The sequence below is a fragment of the Vigna unguiculata genome, chromosome 1 (genome assembly GCF_004118075.2).
Source record: "Vigna unguiculata cultivar IT97K-499-35 chromosome 1, ASM411807v1, whole genome shotgun sequence".
NCBI lineage: Eukaryota > Viridiplantae > Streptophyta > Magnoliopsida > Fabales > Fabaceae > Vigna > Vigna unguiculata.
In genome coordinates, this window is record NC_040279.1 from 21775764 (window position 1) to 21787039 (window position 11276).

The following is an 11276-nucleotide window of genomic DNA, read 5'->3' on the forward strand; positions in this document are numbered from 1 at the left end:
AAGGGAGGATAAGGAGAGGAAAGGAAAGATGATATGTTAGTAGTAGTAGCAGCTGAGGTGAGACATATTTTGATTGGTCGTTTTCCTTAGGTGCCAATGCGTTTTGGTGTGTGATTGCGTTTTGATCCGATCATAGCAGAGGAAGGAAAGAAGGAAGGTAACAATGGCGAGTAGGTACTGGGCAGTGTCTCTTCCCGTCCACAACTCCGCATCTCAACTGTGGAACCAAATTCAGGAACGAATCTCCAAACATTCCTTCGACACTCCTCTCTACCGAGTAATATACATACTCTCCTCTCTCTCTCTCTTGTTCTCTCGTGATTTTTTAGCATCTTACATTCTCCCTCGCAGTTCAATATCCCTAATCTCCGCGTCGGAACCCTAGATTCTCTGCTCTCTCTCAGTGATGACCTCGCCAAGGTAACTCAACAATCTGCCGAAGCTCTATTTTTGCTCTGATCTCGCTTCTCGATTTGCTCAACTGCTTCATCTGTTGTGTTTAAGTCGAACAATTTCGTGGAAGGAGTGACGCACAAGATCAGGCGCCAGATTGAGGAGCTCGAGAGAGTTTCTGGCGTGGACAGCGGCGGCCTCACCGTTGACGGTGTCCCCGTGGATTCCTACTTGACTAGGTTTGCTTCTCTTTTTGTGCACCATTTGCAATCAATCTCTGATTTGTGATTGTTCTTTTATGTTCGAGTCGCATTTGTTTATTTTTGTGTTTTTTTTTTATTGGTCCAGGTTTGTTTGGGATGAAGCTAAGTACCCCACCATGTCGCCTTTGAAGGAGATCGTGGATGGTATTCACAGTCAAGTGGCAAAGATTGAGGATGATCTCAAGGTTTGTTAGATTTGAGCCCTTTTTGGAAGCACTTATGTAGACCTTATTTTGACTTATAGTGTGAGCACTTGTATAATATTTGGTAGAGCACATGAAAATAGCTTAAGATGTTACGCGATAGCTTATGAAAACATCTTATAGCCTACATATAAAGCAGTTTAACCTCTTTTCTTCAATTATAATACGACCCTAGGAGATGGGTAGTTGTAGCACGTGGTGGCTTTTTTATTTTTGTTATTGGTGGCCTTTGTAGCGCTGAATCATTCCATGTTTATAGTGGAATAGAGACTAGTGAGTTATAATAACTGTTTTCCTTAACTTATGGATAACTTAGGGTTTTGGAGATTGGTTGGTATGCTTGTGGTTGCTCTCCATGTATACGGTAGTTAATAGCGTGCCTTCGGAAAGCTTGTTATTAGGCGAGGTGAAGTTTGTTATTCACTTAGTGTAGGCTTGTTTTTCCTATTTAAGTTTGTGCTTAGGGAGAGGAGAGGAGGGATTTCTATGTGCTTAAATTAAGAATTGGTGTTGAGGCGGGACAAACTTGACTACTCTGAATTAAAAGGTTTTTGCAACACTCGTGGGAGCAGTGATTCTCTCGATGTTGTCCCTCCCAATGGTGCCTCTCATGAGCTTGACATTCCTCATGATGACGCCTCTTGCAGCCTTGATGTTTGGAGGATGGAGACATTACCACTATGTTTGTTAGCTCTGGTGAACAATTCATTGACATATTCACCAAATTACTTAGGACCAAGGATCAATCATATTTGTAGCAAGTTGAGCACATACGAGTTATATCTTCCAACTTGAAGAGGAGTGTTATAATTATAGAAACAAGGTGTAAATCCTCTATAATTAGGAATATCTAGATTATATTTGTATTATCAGGAACAATTTTATTCATTGGTGTATCATAATTTTATCATTAAAGAATATCAAATCTTCTCTTTTTATTGTAATGATTCCATTTTCTGAATATAGATGAAACACCTGTGTTGTCTAAGAAATGTGTGGTTTCACCTTGATGTCTCTTATAGTTTAACAGTATTCAATTAAGAAGGAAAAGTGACGGACTCAACCATTCATATATCAATATTTAGATTCCTCACTTTTCTTCCCAACGTGAACCCCATATTTTATATGGTTGAATCCACGAGGAACATGCAATTTAATCAATTGTATGTTTTTTGTTTACATTAGTAGCAGTGTGCTTTTGGCTTACCTTGACTTATTAAAAGTTCAAACTTGACATCTTATTGGGCAACCTTTTCTTTGGTACTGCTATCAAACTGTCAACTGTGGTGAGTATCTCAATCGTGTAATTCGATAGGTTGGTTTTGTAGTCATGCAAGGAAAAGGAAAAGACTTAACCTGTCGATCACACACTTGTGATGATGGTTCATCATAATATAAATGATTGAGTATTCACCTGTCTCTCTCTGTTTTAGCTTGCTTAGTTACAGATGGATAATCATTGCTCTCATGTCTATCACGTTCCTTGTTGACCTCTATCAGAGTTATGGACCCTTATAATTTATGTGACTTGTAGTTTGAGGACCTTAGTTTGTCCAGTATCATACGGTAGACTCATTGCTAAATTATTGCATAAGATAAGGAGGATATGCTTTTGTTGTGTCCAATTCTCAAATACCGTCGGGCCACCTTATGTTGTGTATTATACTTTTATACTCTCCCGGTCATCATTTGTGATATTAATTACAGCTTGGTCTCTCACATTTAAATAACTTCATTTTAGATCCTTAAGTTGCCTGACAATTTATTTTGATCCATAACCACCTTGGCCATTAATTACAAGAGACACCACTAAAGTTGTTTCTGTCGCTCCAGCTGTTTTAGTTTGGTTCTTATCTGAATAATAGTACATTAAAGAACAATATCCCTGCTTATTTTGCATGTTACAGATTTTATTTTATTTGGCCCTTGAAACTTTGTCTTTCATTCCAGGTTCGTGTTTCTGAGTATAACAATATTCGTAGTCAGCTTAATGCTATCAACCGAAAGCAAACTGGAAGGTGTGTGGATGTTATTACGACTGATGTTACTTTCAAATGTAGTACTTGTCTTTGGTGTTTAATATAAGAAACTTTAGACTAAATCACAAATATAAATTTAGTTGACTTTGTACATTTCTTAAAAATTGTTTCAAAATATTGACCCTTGTTTTTAGTGATTTTAAAATCCTCTTCTCCCTGTTTATTAATAAAATCACACCCTAATGATAAAACATCTTTTATTAAGGACTGGAGGGAGTGTGTTCTATTTCTTTGCTGACCTACTTGACTATTTCAGCTTAGCAGTCCGTGATCTTTCCAACTTGGTAAACCCAGAGGACATTATAACTTCAGAAAATTTAACTACCCTCCTAGCAATTGTTTCCAAGTATTCACAGAAAGACTGGCTTTCAAGCTACGAAACATTGACAAATTATGTGGTAAGCAGTACATATTCTCTCACAAATTTGAATTTCTTTTGCTATTCCCCTTGAATTATCGTTAATGGATCTTAGGTGCAAAATCCCTGTATTTAATCTAAGTACTCCAATTATGTTTTTGACACTGTTAATAATTTTGAGCTTCTTGTTTTTCCTTGCATTATTCCTTATTCTGATTCTGTTCAGGATAAATATTTTAGGTCCCCAGGTCATCTAAGAAGTTGTACGAGGACAACGAATATGCTCTGTATACTGTAACACTCTTCAGTCGAGTTGCAGATAATTTTAGAACTAGTGCACGGGAAAAAGGGTTCCAAGTAAGTATTTTTATTAATATAGATATACTGTCTTAAATTTGTTAAAATTGACAATGTCTGTGTTCTCTCTTGGATTTGAATCCTGCCACTTTTTAATGGAAATTTGTGGTATGAAAGAATAGTGCCAAGTGTTAGGATCAATTCATGAGTTGATAAACGGTGCTTAATTTAACTTCATGCCATTGTATTTAGATTCGTGACTTTGAATACAGTCAAGAAACACACGAGAACCGAAAGCAAGAGTTAGATAAATTGGTGCAAGATCAGGAAAGACTGAGGGCTTCTCTATTGCAATGGTGCTTTACCAGTTATGGAGAGGTATTAATTTCTTTTACCTCATTTAATTTGTGGAAACACCTTAGAATATTATACGACAGGATTTACTCGTAGTGGTACAATACAGAGGATGCTATAGAAACATGCTTAGTTAAAGTACTATTTTCAAGGTGGATTTCTTGTACTTTGGTGTACCTTTTTCTGTACTAGCCTATCTGGGACTGGCATTTGCAGTATGGTCCTAAGTTTCTCTCCTAATTTTGTAGAGCATTTGTTTGTTGACCTTAATTTTTATCTTGTTTTAGCTTTTTTCCACTAAACAATTATTCTTTCCTTTTTATTCTAAGATGTCGTGATTCTTTCTCACTACCTTTTACGGTATATTTTCCCAAAGGTTTTCAGTTCCTGGATGCACTTTTGTGCTGTGCGTTTATTTGCCGAGAGCATTCTGAGATATGGTCTGCCACCATCTTTCTTGGTAATATATATTCTACTGAAATCAAAGTTCCATGTAATATTCCCTCCTTCCCTATTTTCAAATACTGATCACGGAGCATTGGGTATTCCAGGCATGTGTCTTGGCACCGTCTGTAAAATCTGAGAAGAAAGTGCGCTCTATCCTTGAAGCGTTGAGTGATAGTACAAACAGGCAAGTCACTTATCAATGGCTATGGTGTATTACCCTTTTAGAATTTACAGCCCTTGGTAAATTTACACACTGCCTGAGCTAATTTACAGAGGCACACAGCAGATGGATTCAAGATCTATGTTCTTTTTTGGTTTTCCTATGGGTCATCTCAATCCTTGAAGTAAACAAAACAAATTGTTTGTGTTTTGTTTTGCTAAATATATATTATACTTGTTCAAATAGACAAAAATTATGGTACTGGTCTGTGTGCAGTTTCCAATGCACAACAGCTGTTTAAAACATAGGAAGTTGTTGATAGTAGCTTGTTATTTGAAATATTGAAGCTTTTATATTCTCTCTTGAGATTCTCTAAATAAAAACAAGAAAAAATGTAGATTGAGATGGTAGAAAACGTTTCGAATGCGAATTAAATATTTGATCTTTCTTTTTCATTGTGAGTGGTGACAAAGTCAATCGTACGTGTGAAATAAAAGGAGTGGATTTCTATCGTTGTTAGTACGAATGGTTAAGATTCAAATGTCAATTTAAATTAAGCAGATGGTATCATTTAACATAGTATGTGGGATGTCTATAATAAGTCTCCCAACTTGAAATCTTTTACACTATTCTTTCGGATCTTACCTTGAAGATTCATTCCTTGTATATGTGCATATTCTGATATGTCTCATTTTGCCTTCCTCTCATTTTATACATACAATATTTATTTGTTTAATTTAATGCACACTATTGCCTCTTAATTTGTTTAACTACTTTACATGCTGATATTGTATCTTTGAAATTGTGTGTGCAGTGGATACTGGAAGGTTGAGGATGACGTAGGTGCTGGGATGGTTGGTCTTGCAGGTGATTCCGATGCCCACCCTTATGTTTCTTTCACTATCAATCTTGCTTGAACACTAAGAAACCTGCCCTGGCTCCTAATTTAAAGTTCGCTAAGGTCTCCTTTGGTCAGCCAATAATGCCAATGCAGAAAGGATTTGAAGATATTGTACATTACGATCATTTTGCATTCTTTGATATTTATCTATACTATAACTGAAGCAATTAAAGTTTGAAGAGGGTCTGATGAATTATAAGGCTAGCGTCTGGTGCCAGGATTGACCATTAGCAATTTGTATTGTTTGGTGTAAGTTTTATTGTATGCGATTATGTGAACTTGGATAGCTGACACTCTTGCTCATCCCTTTAGAGAATAATACAGCCCTTCGGAGTGTAAGAATACTCTTATTCCTACGCAATAATGTTGTTTGTTGTTGTACTTCTCAAATTTAAAGGTGTTTCACCACGAATCTACCTGCAGTTACATTATTTGAGTTTTAAAATTGACATTTTTGTGATTATTATTATAAAACACACACACAGACACACATATAGATATATACGTATATCTTAAAATTCAGGAGGTCAATTCTTTGTTCGGTTTTGATATTTACAAAAGATTTTTTCCTATTTATGGCAGCTGAATGCGGTTAGTTAGAGCAGTTTTCTTAATTAAGTATAGACGTATATTTTACAATCAATTATTCTAGCGTGCTAGTTATTACTAGGGAGATTATGAAATTACCTTGCTGTAATAGTTAATTTTTAATTGTCTTGAATAAGATTTTATTGGTTATAAATTGAGTGCGCTTTGGTTTTAGTTTTTTAAAAAAGAAATATTTCATCCCTCGGTTAAAAGCTATTAGTTTCATAAGATACGTAAATTCTTGTTTTTTTTTCTCTGTAAAAAACTATTAGTTTAATCGATTGAAGTTAATTGTGCATTCCTGATAATAAATCATAACACATGAGTTTTTGAGAGGGTTTTCTCCCTGTATCCCCCCCCACCCCCAAACTTTTCTCCTGTATCCGGTCCTCTTCTTTTTATTTTTGCGAGTGTTTACATCTCCAACTTTCCTCCCATTCCGTTTTCGTCCCTCTTTGTTTCCTCCCAATATTTGTGGTGCTCTTTGGTCCATGTGTTTATATGCTTCAAGCTCCCACCAGTGGTCCTTGCTTCAAGCTGCTTCTTCCATCCGTGCTTCAAGCTCTCTGAGAGGTGGTCCTATTTTATCAAAGCTCTTTTCTTCCAAGTTAGTATTTATATTCCTATTGTAATCATATTGCAATTGTATCTTGTTTCTTATCACTGGGATGTTGTGTTTCTTATCATTGATATACATTAACATTTACTTTCATTACCATTGCGGATGTCGACATCCGCTTCAGAAAATTGTGTTACGGATGTTGACATCCGCTTCAGAAAAATTGTGTTATGGATGTCGACATCCGTTTCGTAATTTTTTTTGTTTTTTTGAATATTACGGATGTCGACATCCACTTCAGAAAATTGTGTTGCGCATGTCGACATCCGTTTCGTAATTTTTTTGGGTATTACGGATGTCAACATCCGCTTCAGAAAATTGTGTTGCAGATGTCGACATCAGTTTTATAATTTTTTTTGTTTTTTTTATATTACGGATGTCGACATTCGCTTTAGAAAATTGTGTTGTGGATGTCGACATCCATTTCGTAATGTTTTTTGTTTTTTTGGGTATTACAGATGTCGACATTCGCTTCAGAAAATTGTGTTGCAAATGTCGAGATCCGTCCTGTAATTTTTTTTGTTTTTTTCTATTACGGATGTCGGCATCCGCATCAAAAAATTATGTTGCAGATGTTGACATCCCTTTCGTAATTTTTTTTTGTTTTTTTGTATTACAAATGTCGATATCCGCTTCAGAAAATTGTATTGTGGATTTCGACATTCGTTTCGTAATTTTTTTTTGTTTTTTTGGGTATTATGGATGTCGACATCCGCTTCAAAAATTTGTATTGCGAATGTCGACCCGATTTGTATTTTTTTTTGTTTTTTTTTGTATTACGGATGTCGACATCTGCTTCAAAAAATTGTGTTGTGGATGTCGACATCCGTTTCGTAATTTTTTTTTCTGGTTATTATGGATGTCGACATTTGCTTCAGAAAATTGTGTTGCAGATGTCGACATCCGTGTTGTAATTTTTTTTTGTTTTTTTGTATTATGGATGTCGACATCCGCTTCAGAAAATTGTATTGCGGATGTTGACATCCATTTCGTAATATTTTTTTGTTTTTTTGGGTATTATAGATGTCGACATTCGTTTCAAAAAATTGTGTTGCGGATTTCAATATCCGTTTTGTAATTTTTTTGTTTTTTTGTATTACGGATGTAGACATCGGCTTCAGAAAATTGTGTTGTGGATGTAGACATCCGTTGCGTAATTTTTTTTTTGTTTTTTTGGGTATTACGGATGTCGACATCCGCTTCAGAAAATTGTGTTGCGGATGTCGACATCTATTTCATTGTTTTTGTGTTTTTATTTAACGCATTGTCTTGATGTAGTGAAACCATTCCTTCCCTTCTCTTTAATCTCTTCCTTTATGTAACTTACTGGATTTGGTGGAGTGGAGGCAGATGTGTGCGCTACTACTGCGAGGTTGCGAGACACTGTGATTGTGAGACAAGGGTGGTGCGAATGGAAGAGGAATACAATGGAGAATGGAATGGAGGAAGTGCGTCACGAAAGAAAGGGAAAAGGGTTAAGTCAAAAGGTGTAGGGTTTGGGTATTAATTTGGGGTGCAGGAGGTGGGTGGGTATTCTTTGGGGGTGCACGAGTTTGGGGGTGTAGGAGGTGGATGGACTATTTTACTATTTCTTATTTTAATTTTATTGGGGGCAAAGGCAAAATTTAAAAAAGTTTTGGGGGGTACTGGAGAATGTTTTGGGGGTACAAGGAGAAGCCTCCTTTTTGAGATGGTGCTGGGCACCCTTTTTGCACCGGGGCGCCACCCCTTTTAATGTCTTGCTTTGTGTTTTTGTTGTGTTTCATGGAGTCTGATCAATTGTTCTTAGATATTGATAAATGGATTGATGAATTCTAGGTTTGGTAGATGTGGTAACCTAACATATCAATTTGGTAATCTAATTTCTTGGAATTGTTGATACAATCTTGAGTTATAAGTAATTAGAAATGGATCACAATTAAGTACATTTGATTGACAATTGGTAATATAAGATATTAGTTGTAATTTTGTGATTGAAGTGGTTATATTGTGTTATTTTCAGCTACAAGTGAGGAATTTCACTATCAGACATTCAATTGATCAAATTAGGGCTTCTCGAGGTATGGAAAAGTTATTTTGTTGTCTTATAATGTATATTAAGTGGCCAATAGCTAAGGAAAATTTAAATTGATCAATTAAAGCTCATGGAAATTTTTAACTTCTGGTGCATTATCGGACATCCCTATAGTATCGCTAGTCACCAATCAGATAATGAGTTCACTGACTTGTTGACGTTGGGCAATACCAAGGTAGTGCTAGGCGTACCTAGCATATTAAAGTTCAAGGAAGATCAGAAGATCTAACATTGGGTGCTAAGTATAGGGCGTTGGGTGCCACCTTGTGTGGGACTTGGGCAGTCTTGGAAAATTTTTTATTTTTGCTTTGTTAATCGTTGGATCGAGTTGAAATTTTGAAACTTGGTCCTAGACATATGAATCTTTATTTTGACCGTTGAGATCTTTGATTAGAGGTATTTGGTTAGAGAAATAATTTTCACCATCTTGATGTAATTTTGGAAATATTGTATTTATAATGTGGTGTTAATTCAATAGAAAATAAAAAATGAATGATTAACACGTAATTTGAAATAAATAATAGGGAATTTATGTTATGAGATGAGTTTGGATTGAGGTAAATTACACATGGATGACATGGTGTGATAATTTAAGATTTGATGATAATGTGATGAATGAACTTAGTGTGATATATATATTTCGGTTGCTAGTTTTCTTGTTATCTGTATTGGTAAAGTTTATTGACAATTAATATGCATATGATTTGGATTATAAGATAGTTATTCCTAAGGAAGGGATAATACCATGTTTTGTTTCATTGTGGGTGTATTGATGATAAGTGCAGAGGTGGGATTATGTTGATTCTATTAGTGATTTTAGTCAAATAGATGACAATTACTAGTTGCGAGAGTCGAGGGATGTTCGTATCTAGAATGATGGTGTTAGTCGCACTCATAAGAGATATTGAATTTATGCTATTATGCTCAATGGAACTAGGAAAGTTGCCCATCCATAGTATAATTATAGCTCTCAAGAGGCAGGAGTGATAGAGCACTAACAGGTGGAAGATATCATACGACTAATCAATACGTCGATCCTTCAGAGGTTGGGTCTGTAGTTATTAATTTTGGTTTGTGCTCGATGAACCTTGGTGTTAGGTTTGATGGTGTGATTGTATGGTATGTCACTATATTCAATTTTTTTTACAATATTCTCTTTTTATTTCAAACTTATAAGTTTTAAATTATCTCTAGTTTGCTCTATTTGTTCTTATGTGTTTGTGTTATCTAATTGCAATGATTGTGAATTTCACGTGAACAAGAAGATAATGTAGGATATGAGGCGGAGCAACGTTGAGTTGTTAGGGGGTGCTGATGTTGGGCACAAGTTTAGAGTTTCATACCTATAGGTTATGATATTATGTATATATCACTCATGGTAGGTTTCTTTTGAATATTCTTTGAATGTTTAAGTTTTTGGTTATCAAAGGATGACTTTTTTTTTAATATTATGAACTACATTTTTGTGAATTTTTCTTTGATATAATCATGTAATTTCCACTGGATAATAAGCTTTGGACTACTATTTAGGGATGTTACATTTTGGTATCAAGTTTAGATTGTAGATATGGTTACTAAACATAAAGTATTAAGAAAGAAATGATCTTCATGGAGTGACGAGTGTGCACACTCACGACTACATCAAAGATGCTTTTCCCTTTTAGTTCTAAAAGTTTGGGAGAAGAGAGCGGTAAACAAAAGGGTAATTGATAGAATGCCTATGTAAGAGAGCAAGTTGTTAAAGGGAAAGATAGATGTATTTTGGGTTTTGTTTCTATTTGTAGTAAAAAGTTCAGACCTTAGATGCAGTGATGAAAGCTACTGGTTCGGCTTCAATCCACTTAGTGAAGTACTCCACGAAAACTATGAGAAATGTAAGTTGTCGAGTAGTTTGTGGAAAGGTCCCGCGATGTCAATTCCCCAAGTAAGTTATGGAATGGCCAGGGAGCATTAATTGAGTGAAAAGTCTTTGCGGTTGTTTATGCCAATTGGTATGCCTTTGGTGTAAGACCCGTGAAATTTAATTAATTAAATAAATAAATAATTAATAAATGCGGGTAGTGAGAGCCTCTATGGCATTAAAGATTGACTGTTGTGACGTGGAAAATTACTAGCTTAAATGGTTGAGAGTACTTGATTGTGTGAGAGGAATTGAGTTCAAGTCATATGTATATCATTTATGCGTTATTTAATTATTATTATTTTAATAATATGCTTGATCATGTTGAGTGATAATATAATCTTAAAATTATATGAATTATTACAAAATATGAATTGGTTGAATGGTTGCGCATTGATTTGACAGTGGTATGGTTATGGGTTTGAACCTTGGTAGAACTACATTAAGCTTCCTTTTTGCCAAAATTTCTTTTGGCATGAAAGTGAAGGGACAAGAAAACCCTAGCAGCCTTAGGAGCAGCCAAGGGTGCTAGAAAATCATATAGAATAGCCAATTGAATGATAACTAAAACCAAGTTTAAGGAATTTTCGTTTTGGCTAATAAACCACCATTAGGGTACAATTAAAGAGGCGAATTGAAGGAGAAAGAGAGAGTTTTTGACTCTGCCATTTTGAGTATAG

The 11276-nt window shown here is 35.4% G+C and overlaps 1 protein-coding gene across 1 annotated transcript; it reads left to right on the top strand.

The window, feature by feature from the left end:
- LOC114194655 (V-type proton ATPase subunit C-like) lies at positions 1–5811 on the top strand. Its single transcript, XM_028085011.1, has 11 exons — positions 1–277; positions 352–420; positions 505–632; positions 742–841; positions 2810–2877; positions 3155–3296; positions 3497–3613; positions 3806–3931; positions 4284–4367; positions 4459–4538; positions 5329–5811. Exons 1-11 carry the CDS (start codon positions 164–166, stop codon positions 5429–5431), a joined length of 1131 nt encoding a protein of 376 aa, XP_027940812.1. The 5' UTR covers positions 1–163; the 3' UTR covers positions 5432–5811.
- Positions 5812–11276: the final 5465 nt, after the last annotated feature.